Below are 16,248 nucleotides of genomic sequence, written 5' to 3'. Positions count from 1 at the left end.
ATGGCTGCCCCGGCGCTCCGCGTGGCGATCCTCGCCGCGGTCCTGCTACTCCCATTCCTCAGCGTGCCGGGCGCCGAGGCGCAGACCAAGAAGTTCTGCCTCACGCAGTTCGCCATCGCCAGCCAGGCCTGCGCCATCCTGCCGCCCACCAGCCCCGAGCACCACCACCACGATCACGACGACGAGGACGAGGACAACGACGAAGACGAAGACGAAGACGAAGACGAAGACGAGGACAGTGACGACGGCGGCGGCGACCGCCGCCACCGTGACCAGGACAAGAAGAGCTCTAGCGGCGTCGTCAGTAAACCCGCCGCGTCCGCCAGTAAACCTGCCGCGTCCTCCATGATCACCGTCGAGGCGGAGGTGGACGCCTCCACCGACGACGACGACCGCAACGGCACCACCAGACACTCCTCCGTGGTGGGAAACGGAAACAACACCCGCAGCGGAGACGGCGGCGGCGGCAGCGCACGACGCCGCCACGGCTCCAGCAGCAGGCGCCGCCGTCGCCGCCGACACCGCCGTGGCCGTCTGCGTGATGGAGACGACGCCGACGCCGACGCCGAGGACGAAGACGAAGATGAGGACACCGACGAGGATGAGGACGAGGATGAAGACGAGGACGAGGACGAGGACGACGATGATGACGACGACGACGACGAGGAGGACGACCACCGCGCGTACAGGGACTGCTGCCGGTGGCTGAAGGAGGTGGAGCCGGACTGCGTGTGCGAGGCGCTGCTCCGCCTGCCGCCCTTCCTCGTGAAGCCGCAGCACAAGTACACCGTCAAGGTGGGCCACTCCTGCAAGTTCACCTACAGGTGCGGCGGCGTCTGATGATGAGCTGAAGGCCGTGGCCGGGCACGCTTGCATGCATGGCGCGAGAGCGTACGTATAAGGCTAGCTTGTGCTAGTTCTCTACGTACGTGCGAGCCATGTCCATACACTATATATACTGCGTGCTACGTGATTGACATTCGAAAAAACGACGTTATTACCGGCCGTAAGTATATCCATCCATCTGTGTGTCAACCATCGAGTTTGTGTTTATCAGGTGAGAAAAAAATCGTTTGGAAACCAATTAGAGATCGAGTTTGGCTTACATATATGTAAAACTGATCACTATATATAGGTAGCCAAAAATTTGTAATGTAATAGTAATATTGTAGTACGTGTTATATATGTCGGTATCTGTCGTGTAGCCAGTGATTTGTTGTTGTTCCAAATGCTATATGTATATGTTGTCCCTAAAGACGATGATGTGTTAAATATGTGTATGTGTTTGACATTGGTCAGACAAAAAATCATTGAGCTACCAATTGGTGACCCCTTTTTAAAATTACTCCGCTTCAATCATTTTTGACAAAAATAAAAAAAAATTGGTTTTCAATGACTTTCGACTTTAGCTTGACTCATTAATTAAGTTCGATTTGAAGTGCATCTCAGACAATTCAAAAGACTATAACTAATAATATTATGTCAACATTTTCCCAAAAAAAACTCAAAAAAAAGTGTTGCTGGCTCATTATCCATGCTCAAACAACGAGCCCGTTGCATTCCAACAAAGTACAGATCTAGAAAAACCATGATCATGGTACACAAAGGATTTGCGTGACTTGTTCTCCAATTTAGCTTCACACAAATGACCCAATGCAAAAACCACTCTCTTCGATAGAAGATATAATCCATTTAATGTATATATATAAGGTAAAACATTTACCACCAATAGCTGCTCCACGTAACATTATTATTAGGAAATAATTATATTACATGAAAAATAACTTTATCCATGAATATACTAACACCTATCTTACAAACTTTAAGAATATATATGTATCTATGTTTTTTGCAGTACAAAGACCATACAAAATTGAAACAAAAATATCATAAAATACGAAAACACTTTGATCATGAATATGTCAGCATAAATCTTATATATATGGAGTACAACATTAATCTGCATACCATTTTGGACTACAAAACAACCACGCATGTACCCACCAACACACGCATGAGTGTGACCATTTCAATAGCGTACTAATAAATTGCTCAAAGCACTAGTCTTGGCCTAAAGTCATGTGCACCATAACTTAAATCTGGGTGTGGATAGAGCCATATAGGGCGTGATTGGTTGTAGACCAAGTCATGAGTCAGGATGACTAGGCTATGCAGGATCAAAAAAGCTGGGTTGAGCTTGTGCAAGTGGTCGTGTTTGATTGTCTTTGTTGTTGGTCTAGTACAAGACGAGATTGTGTTTGGTTACATGCATGCATCGGTTTTTTGGGTGTCTGACGCATGGGTCCCTGCATCCTCTGGGTGAATCAAGTCATCCTGCACCATGAGGGAAGAAGAAATCCAGAAGACGGAGGAGTGCGGGATGAAGGAGGGCAAACGAATGAAAAGATGCAGGCAAAAGGTGTGAGCAGGGCAACCAAACACGACGCAAGTGCACGGAGGGATGCAGGATGCCCCTTCGGACGCCCTGGTTCGGCCCCAAGTTTGAGCGCTGTTGGTTTCGTTTGTCGGACGACTAAGAATGGCGACGGAGCAGGTTCGGATCGGGTGGAGTGTCTGGGCACCCAAAACCGAAACCTAAAACCCGAAACCGCCCCGAACACCAATTTGGGTGAAAATCCATCCCCGAAACCGAAACCCAAGGATCCCCGAAACCCGTCGGATAATCCAAAACTCGCCGAGCGCTGATGGGGGCACTCCGTGTCCGCGACCGAGAGAGAGACAGACTGAGAGAGGGCGAGCCGCAGTCGCCGAGTCGAGCGCCCGCTGCCACGCCACCGCCAGGAGAGGGGGGGAAGATTCGCCGTTGCCGCAGGGAGAGAGGGCACGCCCGCCGCCGTAGCCGCCATGTGTCGGTCCACCGCTGCCGGTAGAGCCTGCTCATGCGCCTGCCGCCGTTGCAGTTCCTCACCGTCGGTAGAGTCTGCCATGTGCCCGCCGTCGGGGTCTGCGCGCCGGATCCACCGTGGGGACGAGGGAGAGAGAGGAAGCCAGTGAGATCGCGGATTAGCGAGGCGCCGAGGTCGCCCGTCGAGGGCTCAGGGCGTCGGGTGGGTGCGGGCGTGCGGGACTGTGCCTGGGTGCGGGCGGATGAGGGTTGAGGGCTAATGGATTTCAGTTTCAAGCTTATATAGTTAGGGTTGGTAGTTGGGCTTCTAGTGGGCCAGAAGTTTGGGGCCCCAATGGAGCTCCACGGGTGAATTTAAGAATCCGCCCCAAACCTGTATTATTTCGGATATGCAAACCCGCAAATCTGTGGACGAAAACCGAGAACCGAAATCGAAACCCGTAGACCCAAAACTCACAGATATCCGCCCCGAACCCAATCCGCTACCATCCTTAGACGACTGGAAAAAATGGCCAAAGCACATAGAGGTTCTACCTCCTGGGCGTCCCATCCTGAGTTCGAGCCCTGTTGGGCGTGTTCGTCGAGCGACGGGAAAAACAGCCAAAGCACACGGATGGAGTTTTTTTTTTCATAAATGGCTGAAATAGTTTTATTCACAGAAATCCTAAAATTAATCTATATTTCAGATAGAAAGTGAAGCAAGATTATATCCAGTCTGCCTCCGCTCCAAAAAATGTGCCTCTTTTTTAGTCTACGTCCCACATGTTTTACCTCTTTTTTTTTAAAAAAAAAAGAACACAGTATCCATATGGATGCTCGCAACTCGCATGATCATACATGTACCACTCATTAATCATCTTATACTCAAGCAATATTAGATGGACAATATATATAGTTTTTTTTATCTCATGCCCAAGTCAAATAGACATGTATTTGAATCGCAAGGAGCATTTTATAGACATGTTGAAAGTGATAGTCAAAGTTTTTAGCTTTTTATATCACACGAGGGCACTTTTTATTTATCCGGTACGGCAATGGACAATAATAAACACATCATCCGCGTGTCTGATCCGGGGCCCACCCGCCAGTCTCTAGTCTCCACCGCCCGCAGCCAGAGGTGACCGGATCACGCGCGTCCCATCTGGGTGCTCCCCGCCGGGGACAGACACGGACGGTAGGTGGAAGTGGAGCCTTTTTCCTGTGTACCATTAAAAAAGATGGCCTTTTCCTACAGACCACTAAAAAGTTCGGACTTACCTAGGTGCCATGACACTTTATTTCTTTGCCCCCCAAGCCATTCCGTGCACGTTCTGTTTGGTTTTGACAGTTTCAAAGCCCTGACAGGTGGGACCGGACAGGAAATTTGTCCATCTTACCCTTCTATGAGGGAGAGGCCGTGTTGACCGAACTTGACCGCCATCGTATTCTCACTCTCGCTTCTCTCTCGTTCTCTTCCCCAAACCCTAGCTGAGGCGGGCAGTGGCGGACGCGGAACCCTAGCAGCGGCGGCGGACGCGGAACCCTAGCGGCGGCGGCGGGTTGAGAAGAAGATCAATCCCCCGTGCTTCTGGTGTCGAATGGGGTAGTCCTGCTTGGAGTTCACCGTGGATCCAGAGGATTGGCCGCGTATGGCGGTGAGGTGAAGAAGGGTGCGAGCGAGCGACCGAACTTGCGAGCTGCCGGGTGAGTGTTATTCCCCCTAGATTGCATGCTCCTTGGTATGTATGGATCGATTAGGTCGGGTAGTTGTGAATGTATGGATCGATTAGGTCGGGTAGTGAAGAATGTGGATCGATTGTGGTGTTGTTCCCCGTTGTTTGCGTTCTCCTTGATTGCGTGCTCCTTGTTGTTCATCTGTAGGATGGACGCAGACAATAGCTTCAACCTAGAAATGCGGATTGTTACTCCCAATTCGCGTGCTCGGTGGTTTTCTTTGAACAAAGTTGTGGATGCTGAGCTTACTAACTTCGAAGATCTGGTTCGTGATGTTGTTGACAAGTATCCACCCGATTTCGGTGAGGTAGCTCGACTGTTTTATTTCTGCAATCAGAGTAAGGTCAACGTTGAAGTAAGGAGTGACCAAGATATGCGTGAAATGTTTGCTAAAAGTAATGAATCAAAGTGTTGTTTTTTGACTGTTGCCTATAATAGGCCAACTAGTGAGCCTCAGATTCCTGATTGGGATTTTAGTCCCCCTGCCATCTCTGTTGAAGCCCCATTCACTCCTTCAGTCCACTGTCCTACCAGAGCAGAAGCAAGCAATGCCTCCCAGAGTGCCACCCAGAGTGAATGTGCTGAACCTGAATATCTGGCTAACCCAAACCCATCCAATGAGCATGTGGGTGTTGATGAGGAAGGGTTGTACATTAACCTTGGCCCCCAACATCCCCCACCTACCAAACCTCACAGTCAAGTTTGCAGTAAGCAAAGGCAGCCTGAAAGTTGTGATGGTTCAGACAGTGATGACTCTGACGATGAATCCTTGTCTGATGATGATAGTGAAGTAGAGGACTTAGATGATATTATTAAAGATAAAGAACCTGAACAAATGCCTGATGCTGATTATGACAAGAAGGACCCTCCTATGGCTGTAGGCACTGTTTATTCAGACATTCCTTCCTTTAAGCTGGCTTTAGCTACACATTCTGTGAAACATGAGTACCATTATAACATTGAGGCAAGTGACACAGGAAGGTATAGGGCAACCTGCACTGCCTAGAATGATGGCTGCCCGTGGAGAATCCATGCATCAACTCTGAAGGATGGTGTAACTGTTAAGGTACTGTGTATGTACTTTTTGTAAATGCTGATAGTAATTTGGTTTTGTTATTACTTATTGCAAATGCATGCAGTAACTGTGGAATGTATATTTGTTTTGCAGATAAAGAGGAACCCATTTTCCCATCAGTGCCAGAGCGCCAGAAGGCAAGGAGTCTGTGTAGGAGTGACTCAGTTCTGGGTTTGTCATCAAGTGGTTGATTGGCTCAAGGAAGATGGGACTGTGGGTGCCACTAAACTACAAAGGAGATTGAAGGATAAGCACAAGATTGCGGTGCCCTACAAAAGAGTATACAAAGGTAGACTACTTGCCATGGATAAGATTTATGGCCCATGGGACAAAAGTTTTGACAATCTTTTTAGATTTAAGGCCCAGATAGAGGAAACCAGTCCTGGTTCATGGGTTGTGATTGATCACCACACCATCAATAACAAGATAAGGTTTAATAGGCTCTTTTTTGCACTTAAACCTTGTGTTGATGGTTTCCTTAGAGGTTGTAGACCATATCTTGCAGTAGATAGCACATTTTTAACTGGGAGGTTTAGGGGCCAGTTGTGCATTTCCTGTGCAGTTGATGGGCACAACTAGATGTACCTAGTAGCAGTAGGTGTCATAGATTCTGAAACCAATGAAAATTGGGTATGGTTCATGGGGAGGTTGAAGGAAGCAATAGGCAGTCCACCTGGGCTTACTTTCTCCACAGATTGTGGCTAGGCAGTGATGAATGGAGTTAGTGAAGTGTTTCCAGAAGCTGAACATAGGGAGTGTATGTATCATCTAGTACAAAATTTCAAGAAGAGGTATAGTGGTAAAGTTTTTGATGAGCACTTGTGGGCTTCTGCATATTCTTGGAGTCCATATATGTTTGATAAGCATTATCAGGCAATGGCTGCTGCCAAAGCAGAAGCTATGAAGTACCTTCAAGACACTCACAAGAAGCTATGGACTAGGAGCCAGTTTGGCACTGCCTCAAAAGTTGATTATGTGACTAACAACTTGGCCGAGTCTTTCAATAACTGGATAAAGGGTGAGAAGCAGAAGCATCTGGATGACTTGATGGGCACCATCAGACAGAAGATATTGATCAAATGGAACCATAGGAAGAGGGTGGCCAGAAAGTTTGAAGGAAAGATTTTGCCCCATATTGTGCAGAAGCTAAAGGATGACAGTTACAATCTTGATATTGAAGTGATCACAAGCTCTCCTGAAGGTGTTGCAGAAATTTGTGCTAAGGGGGGGGTCTGGGTTTAAGTTTGTGGTGGACTTAAGAAATAGGACATGTTCCTGTAGAGTTTGGCAGGGGTCAGGAATACCCTGCAAGCATGCTATTGCCTACATCACCTCAATTCCAGGTGCAAGACTAGAAGATCATGTAGATGATTTCTTCTCTGTCCAGAAGTTCAAGGATGCCTATGCAGGCTCTATCCCATGCATTCCTGACAAGTCCATGTGGCCCAAAGCAACACTTGGCTTCTTCATGCACCTTCCATGTCTCAAGTCCACTGGTGGTAGGAGGAAGAACAGGATGAAGTCAGCTGTTGAGGGAGGCAGTAAGAAGAAGTCAAAGAAGCATGAGTGTCCTATATGCCATGAGTTAGGCCACCACTGGTACACCTGCAAGAATGGGAACCTAGAAGACATTACTGCAATGGAGGCTGAAAGGTAAACATGTACTTTATTTTCATTTGTCCTATAAAGTAAATACATGTACTAACTATAAACTTGTCCTTTGTAGGGGTACCCCAAAGAAAAGGCAGAAGAAAGTAGCAAGTTACAATACAGAGACTAGCCTTGTTGTGAAAACTCTTGTATCAGGTATGATTTTCCCACACAATGAGGCAGTGGCCAATGCTACACACCAGAAGAGGAAGAGGAAATCATCTTCTTCATCAAAGGGTCCAGCTACCAGTACATCAGCTACCAAGAAAAGTAAGGGCCTAGCTACCAGTACATCAACATGTCATACAAATTCCCAGACTAGTAGGTAAGCATGATCCAATTCTGCATTTGCACTTTTTGATGAAACTGTGTGCTTGACCTTTCCTGGTACTTGACTATAACAGGTCTGGAACCGGTTCCAATGACTATACTGTTCCCCTCCAGTCTATGTATCTTGCCCCATTTCATGAAGAGACTGTGCAGACAGAACCAATGGAGGTTGTTTTGCCCCAGCCTTCACCAAAGAAGAAGATAGGGTTGAAGAAGAAGCTTACACCAAAAAAGCTTTCAATTGTGCCAGCCTGCCCAGCCAGCCCAGCCAGCCCAGCTTCTAATACCAGGAGCAAAAAGAAGGTAGGGTTTAAATGAAAACCACCTGTATTTAGTTGTTATTTTGGTGATTTGGCTGCAAAAACTACTGCTGCTTTGCTATCACTTTATTTTGGCATGAGTGTGATGTAAGATGAAACTGTGATGTGAGATGAAACTGTGATGTGAGATGAATGACTATGAGATGGAACTCTATTGGTTAGATGAAACTTTGTGAGATGTTATTTTTTTTAGATGTCAGAATTACTATGTTATCATAAATTAGATCATAACTCTGATAAAAACCATTCATTCATACATCACTAGTCTTCATTCAAACACACACATACACAGTCTATATACATAGGGCCTTACTTTTTCATGATAGCATACAAAGCAAGAAAGATGCACATGAACACCAGCTTTTCAATCCACCTAAGCTGCTGAAGAACCCTATCTTCCACTACTGCATTGCCTACAATTCTAGCCGACTGGAAATCTTCCTAGACGATGGCTAGAGGAGCTGCTGTAGAGATAGGAGCTGGTGCTGCCACTGCCTACAGAGGAATGGCCTGTAATGGAGCAGGTGCTTTAGGTGGGTGCACAAGAGTGTTCTCCATTTCGTCCTCCCATTGATAAAACTGGCACCCTCCGGCCTATAAACAACAGCATCAACAGATTAGCACCAAACAGGGAATAAAGAACAACCTATGAATGAATGAGCAAGGAAGAAAAACGAACTGCAAAGTACGGGCACTTGTGAAAAGCACGATTGTGGTTGTTCGTAGTCATCGATATGAATCGATTAGCTAGCACACTACAGTTGGGGCACATGACCCGCCTGGACCTCCTCCCATAGCTGCTTGACGCTTGAGACATGGCACTGGCAGCAAGGTAGCAGGAGAGACAAAAAGAAGAAGAATGAGTAGGAAGGGAGGGCTGAGGGCCTATTTATAGCACCAAGCGGGGTCTCTTTGGCGCCAAGTCCAGTGCCTTTGGCGCCAAAAAACTTGCCCACGTCAGCCGTCTTGGCGCTCAAACGCTTGGTCAGGGAGTGGCACACAGGGCAAACGGCAATTTCACTCATCCTTCCTAGACTGAGGGCACTTCGGTCTTTTCTCCTCGCCGTTATACACCGTTACCAGCGAAAATGGACGGAATGGCTTGGGGGGCAAAGAAATAAAGTGTTATGGCACCTAGGTAAGTCCGAACTTTTTAGTGGCCTGTAGAAAAATGCCATCTTTTTTAATGGTACACAGGAAAAAGGCTCGTGGAAGTGGAAGCAAGGCGTGCGAGCCCGGCGAAGCGAAGCCTCCCCCTCCCTGTTTCCTCCCGTGCTCCCCACCCGGCCACCCGGGAAAAGGGGCAACGAGAAATCGAACCCACACGCACCGCGAGTACGCGACACCTCCACCTCCACCCGCTCGCCTCTCGCCTGTGGCCAGATCCAGCCGCCCGCATCTCTCTCTCTCGCTCGCGCGCGATGAGCTGCCGCGGCGGGCGGGCGTGCTAGCGGTAGCAGCGAGCGGTGCGCGAGGGCGGAGGAGGCGGAGGCGGGTGGGCGGATCCGGGGGGCGGCAAATCTGGCAGGCGCCGCGGTGGGGCTGCGAGCGCGGGGGAGGGCGGGGGGCTGGGCGGACGACGCGGAGGGCGGGGAGGGAGGGGAGGACTGCGGCAGGCTCAGGCCCTGGCGCAGGAGGCTGCTCGCGTCCATGGCGCTCTCGTGGCCCTCGGCCGTCCGCCTCGCCGTCGCCGCTGTCCTGCTCGTCGCCGTCGGCGTCGCGCTCTTCACGCTCCCCGTCGAGAAGGTTCGGGTTTCTGCAACTCTCCACCCCGCCGCTAGCTAAATCGGCCCGTTCGCGATTCCATGTTGGGATTATCAGAGGACACGCGTTTGGGATGATCTGTGCTGCTTATAGCTTCATTCATGGTGTGGTTAGGCATGGAAACAGTCATCCTGGTTGTTAAAACGTGGGTTCGTTTGCTCTCGTGATTGGTTCAGCTCCCCCTCCCTCCCCTCGGTACCCCAATCTGCCATGGTTATACTTCGTGTTGCTATCTATTTAGCCGGAAATTCCTGTTCGAGTGGAGCTAATGATGGGCCGTGTCAAATGTGCATTCGAATGTTTCAGTCATCAGAAATGTAGTATCGTTTTGGGTAGACTAGGTCAATGCGTTATGACATGACATGGTTGTAAGTAACGCATATCATGAATACATGTATTCCCAGATTGAAAGACTTTTCCTGTCTAGCAGGAAACTTCCAAAGGGTACTCTATTGCTTCTCACATCCACTGTTGCGTGCCATAGTAGGTCAGGATGCATGAATCAGGAGGATTAGTTGTTGGAATCATTTTTGTCATCTGACCATTCTAGTGCTTAATTTGTCATCCGTTCATGCCTTGTTCAATTATGGATATATCCTTGTGGTATTATCTAGTTCTGTCTTTAGTAACTGTTATACCCTGTTATGGTATTCTGTTAGGATATATACTGCTTTCTGTTTTAATTTGCCTCAAGATGGTCATAACTTAATACCTGAAGTTTACCTTTCTCAGCTGTCCAGCTCACAGCATTACCTGCTCTGCTTTTTTTCATCTTGATTGAGAGATTTTTTGTCAATTAGTTTTATTCTTTTTACCTAGTTTACATCATAATGCTGTGATATTTTAATTTACTAGGATAATCCAGAGTTTGAGAAGTTCTTGCTTCCCTTCTCCTCGCTTTCTTGTTGCCTATAAATCTTAAGATTATGGAGCTTAAAATGTAGATTAATTTAACTTCCGCATCAGGTACTTATTGGTTTAAGTTTACATTGACAGATTTTAAAGGACTTTCTGGTTTGGATCAAGGAGAACTTGGGTCCATGGGGTCCTTTGGTGTTGTAAGTATTGAACTCTCTGCACATAAGTGGTAGTTTCTCACTTGCAGCCACACTTTTGGAGCACACTTACTGCTATACTCCACTACACAGCTTTTCATAGAAAACATATGTCCTGCCCCTTAAATAAAACCCAAACCCACCTACAAGATATATATAAGCCTTGCTTTGTTATGCCTGGTACTGGTATTTGGCTTGCACTTGCAGTGACATGCCATAAAGCTGTGTAGTGGAGTATCGTTGTTCTATATTATGTTATATGACCTTACCATCTTTTTCATTTCCAACTTAATTATATTCGTGTTGTGTAATATTACAGGGCCCTCGCTTACATCCCTCTGACAGTCTTAGCTGTTCCAGCATCAATTCTTACAGTACGTTAGATTGCTATTTCCCCTTTTTACAAGCCTTGCCCTTTTCCTCTTTTAAGAGCCCTCACGTTAGATCACCTTTTTATGTTGCTGCAATTCTTTTACCAGCTTGGAGGGGGCTATTTATTTGGATTGCCAGTAGGGTTTGTTGCTGATTCCATTGGAGCAACAATTGGTGCAACTGCTGCATTTCTGCTTGGCAGGACGGTATGTATAGTAAATGTTCCTTTTTCTGTATTAAAAAAATTATATATTGCGAATCGAATAGTGCTGTAGGGTAAATGCTAAGTGCTAAATCAGTTCATTGCATCTGGTTGGTTGCCCAGTTATTGCTATCTTTCATGTTACAAACTGTGTATTCTGTGGTGCATGCCTTTTTTTTTTATCTTGTGTTTCGACTGTAACTACATGAAAGATAATTGGTTACACCTTATGCACCTTGTTCCTGTGGATAATTACGTCCGCTGAGTAGATTTCCAAGTACTGTAAGTTTCAATTATTTTCAAGTATTATTACTTTTGTGATATCGTAAGAGTTCTATAATATTGTTGCAGATTGGGAGGCCTTATGTTCTCTCGAAATGCAAAGATTACCCTAAGTTTCAAGCAGTAGCCATTGCCATCCAAAGATCTGGCTTCAAGGTAATTTTTTGCAGTCTGGAGGTTTTAGACACACAATTGGCTGAAAATAACATTGGACTGATATGGGATTGCCCAACTCTAACCATATTATGAATTTGTCTGATTCATTTACGTGGTTTCACTAAGGCTTCTAACATATGTGCAGATCGTGTTGCTACTAAGGCTTGTACCTTTACTTCCGTTCAACATGTTGAACTACCTGTTATCTGTCACTCCTGTTGGTGTTGGAGAGTACATGCTGGCTTCTTGGTTGGGAATGATGGTATGCTTCCACTTGTTACCTTTTTACATTTTATGTCATCTTTGTTGATGGCTTCTTTGGGCTTCATGTCTAGACTACCCCAAATGGTTGGGGAGAAAAAAAAGGCTCTGTTGCTGTATGACGGCACCAGGCTACTGGCACATACTATATCTGGCTCATTGAAACTTTGCTTTGTAACTATCTGCTACATTGTTTGCATAATTGCAACCATTTGTTTGTTTGCATAATTTGCTGTGTTAGACTATGCTTTATAAGTAAATGTGCTGTTTTCCTTTGGTACTTGTTTGATACTAAATCTATTTTATTGATAATATATTTACACAGAGAACTTTGTGAGTTGTGACTATTAACAGCATACTCATGTCATTAGCTAACTCAGCTTTATATTACCCTTTTCATTTATGAACTGTTCTTAGCCCATCAAGGCAATGCTACATTTCATTGTTGCTAATCATCCTTGTTTTACAGCCAATCACTCTTGCCTTGGTGTACGTTGGAACAACACTGAAAGATCTATCAGATGTGACACATGGGTGGAGCGAGATCTCGACTACTCGATGGGTGAGTAATACTAATGACGCATTATCTCAATTGCTGCATTGTGCTTGTGATGTCATGTATTGGCTTGTGTTTTGTAACTATCAGTTCATATAAAATTTCTGAATACAGAGTAAATAACTTTTTTCATAAAGAAAGAAAAATGTATCATTAGGTTCTTTTTTTTGCATTTATCTTTGGTTCCTACATGAACACAAGTCATTAAATATGCCTGTTTGCATAAACGATTTGTTTATCATACAGAATTAAGATGATTGGGATCTGATAAAATTTGTCCATTTGCGCTCCCAGTACATCCGTGTTACTATTAAGTTGTGTCATCAACGAACCTCTGCAAAACCTAGAAAACTTTGCAGTTATTTTGTTCATTTTCACTTGTACTTGAATGAGTGATTTAATCTTGGGATATTTGATTTGAGCTTGAGGGCAAAATTTTGATCACTGCCACAATTCTTACATGTGTGGTGGTATATCAGTGTGTTGATTAGGCTGTGCTTGATTTTGGTGGGTAGCACTTGGAAGTAGATGGAACAGTTGCAAGTTATGTCTTAGTTTTAGCGGAGACGTGCAAGGAAAACATTAAACATCCTATATCGACAAGCTCCTTCCATCCCAAAAAAGAATGCAAATCTAGGTGACAAGTCGAACTTTCTAAAATTTGACCATAGAAAATAATCTCAACATTTATGTCTCCAAATATGTTTACTATGAAATATATTCCATAATTGATCTAATGATATTTATTCAGTATCATAGTTTTCAGTACTTTTTTGTATAAATTTAGTCAAACTTAAAATTGTTTGACTCTTTTTGGGATGGAGGGAGTAGATAACAAATGCTACAGCAAAGAAAACCTCTTTCTTTTTGGTACCTCATCACCAGTGAATCAAATGTTTCTGTTAAGTTGTTCCTCATTTTTTTTCTCGAAGGATGCCGGAGAAGTTATTCCTCATTTGTATTTCAGAAGTAGATTTTGATTTAATACATTGGTTCTAGTAACTTCAGCTGATACCTATGCTTGTTTCTTTTTTCTTTCAGATTTTGATAATATCTGGCTTTGTATTATCAGGTATGTGCCATTATCCTCCCTCTATAGTTCTGATAGCATCTGTCTTTTTTGGTACTTAGTTACAGGTATAATTCACTCTAATTTTAACCAAAATCTTAATGTCTTAAAAATACCAAGCCAGTTGACTTAAAGTCATGTGTTTTTTACCTTATCTTTTTAATACATCAGGATCTTGTAAATTGAGCCATTCTCCTTATTTCATGTCCGGATTTATACACAAGTCCTAGGAGATTTTAAACATCCTTGCTTTTGGTTTCTGAATCTACTTATGAAAGAACAGCAGTGCATGCTGATAGCCGAGACATGGGGATCCCCTTGAAGGTTTTGCTTGCCCTGGTTATAGATGACTAATGAAATTTCATCTTGGCACAGCTTAGGCCTTGAGGAAATGAGGAGCAGATAAAACTGATTCAACTGAAATTTAATTGCAATTCTAGAAGGTCTATGGGACTTGGGAGAAATAAATTTGCACATTTTAACAAACCTGCATTCTTATTAATGGATATCCAGAAAGCAAACAGAACTGCATTCTAACTGTAGGCCTTCAATTCAGCTCAGTGGATTTGCAACATTGAGTGGGCAATCCCTTCTCTATAGAAAATTTGAAGAATTTATCTTAAAATGACATGTTAAATTATTCCTGTTCAGTTATCTTAACAAGCCTCTTCTTGCTCATGTATATACTGGCTGTTTTCACTGTGGTCCTGCAGTGGTCTTGATTATCTGCGTCACAAAAATTGCAAAATCATCTCTGGAGAAGGCATTGGCCGAGAATGGAGAGCTCGATGTAGGAACATCGCAGCTTCCTGTGGTAGCCTCTCCCTCGGATCTGCAACAACCTCTTGTAATCAAGATTGACACATCAAATGAAGATCATGAGAAGTAAAAGTGTTGGGTTTACAATCCCTGATGTACATTCTTTGGCTGTTGAGTCGGTAGACTATACCCATAGCTCCGGTGAGGCCGGTAAAAGGGTAAAAAACAACCCAAAAAGAGAGAAAATGAGGGTGAGTTTGACTGATAGGTAATAGTAATACGCTATGCGCTCTGTTTCACTCCACGTGCTACCATATCTTTGGTGAAAATGCAATTGTAGTATTTAGTTTTCTGACTTGCCCAAGTTTCGAGCTTCATTTGGGCCTACAGGCATACCTACGTTCTTTACATGGTTATAAACATAACCCACATTCCCCCCCAACACCCCACCCCTTTCTTCAACTACTTACTCGAATAAATTAATTCAAGTATTGTCTTAAGTTAAACTTTTTATGTTTGATCGAATATATAGAAAATAGCATAAATGTTTATGAAACTAAATGAGCATATTGGTCCTGTTCGTTTCGCTGAAAAAACAAGCTGAAATATTGTTTCGGATTTGTTGGGAGAGAAAACACGGTTTCGGTTCAAAAAATAAGCTAAAAAGTATGGATTATAATAGAAACAAACAGGGCTATTATGTAAATATATTTTTATGATAGATTTAATGATACTAATTTGGTGTCATAATTTTTTTTCTTTCTTTCCTATAAATTTAGTCAAACTTAAAATGGTTGACTTAAAAGATAATTCTAAAAATTGATTTGTTTGTGGGCGGATGTAGTATGTATTAGTCTATGATTTGTCGCTTTTGTTTGTAGTCAACTTTAATCTAGTTTATGGAAAAATACATAAACATCTACAAGTTCAAGTGAGATTATTAATTGGATTTCTGATGAAATATGTTTTAACAATGTATTCTTGAACTTGTATATAAATGTTGATGCACATATTTTATCTAAAAGCGTCGTTAAAGCTATTAGATAAAATTAAAGTGGATGGTGGGAGTAGCAGGATTGGTTAAACATACGCTTCTATCTGAACAGGTACGCTCTTTGGTACAATCAGCAATGTTTTACGGATGTGTGCTACATTGTCATCATGTTCTGTTATTCATACAAAGGTGAGCCGCTGGTCGTGTCCGCTAGATAGGCATAAAATGCCAAAACATCCTCTGCTTTTGGTGAATTTGTGGCCAAATCGAACTATATAGACCTTTTTGTCCGAATTTTATACGAGGCAAATGATTGGGCACTTTTGGGGTAGTTTTTTCTTTCTTTTTTGGGCTAGCAAAAACAAAAAGTAGCTCCATGACAGAGATAGCCAGATAGGTCGGGAGGAGTATAATCATTTTCACTTACGAATATGGGCCGGGCCGGGCCGGTATCTCGGGGTCTCAACTCAAAACAGCGACGCCCTTGACCTGGACTGTGTGTGTTTGGTTATGAGAAATGAGGTAGTCCTTCTTCTCACTCATTTTTTGTATTTGATTTGTGGAATGGAATAAGTTGATCTATCACCACATTATTCATTATAAGGTAACAATTAATATAAGCATGGGAAATGGGTTGATTTCACCAAAATTTATGGGATGAACTCATCATGCATCAGCTCATGAAGCACGTCTGCACATGGTGACTCCACGAACCAAACACACTAAATTCTATCTTTTTTTTATACATGTATAAAGTAGTATATACGCTCGCGGATGAAGCAAACTATGTACGATACTGATTTAGGTCCTGTTCGCTTGTCTTA

At 44.1% G+C, this 16,248-nt stretch overlaps 3 protein-coding genes across 3 annotated transcripts; all 3 read left to right on the top strand.

The window, feature by feature from the left end:
- Nucleotides 1–840, top strand: LOC136547371 (uncharacterized). The gene has a single exon (XM_066539327.1). The coding sequence runs from the start codon at nt 1–3 to the stop codon at nt 838–840; it is 840 nt and encodes a 279-aa protein (XP_066395424.1).
- A 5,525-nt stretch (nt 841–6,365) lies between these two features.
- Nucleotides 6,366–7,952, top strand: LOC136544624 (uncharacterized). Its single transcript, XM_066536717.1, has 3 exons — nt 6,366–6,855; nt 6,998–7,307; nt 7,709–7,952. The coding sequence occupies exons 1-3, from the start codon at nt 6,366–6,368 to the stop codon at nt 7,950–7,952; spliced, it is 1,044 nt and encodes a 347-aa protein (XP_066392814.1).
- Nucleotides 7,953–9,523: 1,571 nt separating this feature from the next.
- LOC136547368 (uncharacterized) lies at nt 9,524–14,785 on the top strand. The gene is made up of 9 exons (XM_066539325.1): nt 9,524–9,700; nt 10,715–10,776; nt 11,093–11,147; nt 11,253–11,351; nt 11,699–11,785; nt 11,931–12,047; nt 12,516–12,608; nt 13,644–13,674; nt 14,385–14,785. Exons 1-9 carry the CDS (start codon nt 9,605–9,607, stop codon nt 14,558–14,560), a joined length of 816 nt encoding a protein of 271 aa, XP_066395422.1. The 5' UTR covers nt 9,524–9,604; the 3' UTR covers nt 14,561–14,785.
- Nucleotides 14,786–16,248: the final 1,463 nt, after the last annotated feature.

The sequence above is a fragment of the Miscanthus floridulus genome, chromosome 3 (genome assembly GCF_019320115.1).
Source record: "Miscanthus floridulus cultivar M001 chromosome 3, ASM1932011v1, whole genome shotgun sequence".
In the NCBI taxonomy this organism is placed as follows: domain Eukaryota; kingdom Viridiplantae; phylum Streptophyta; class Magnoliopsida; order Poales; family Poaceae; genus Miscanthus; species Miscanthus floridulus.
This window is presented reverse-complemented; position numbering and strand designations above follow the sequence as displayed.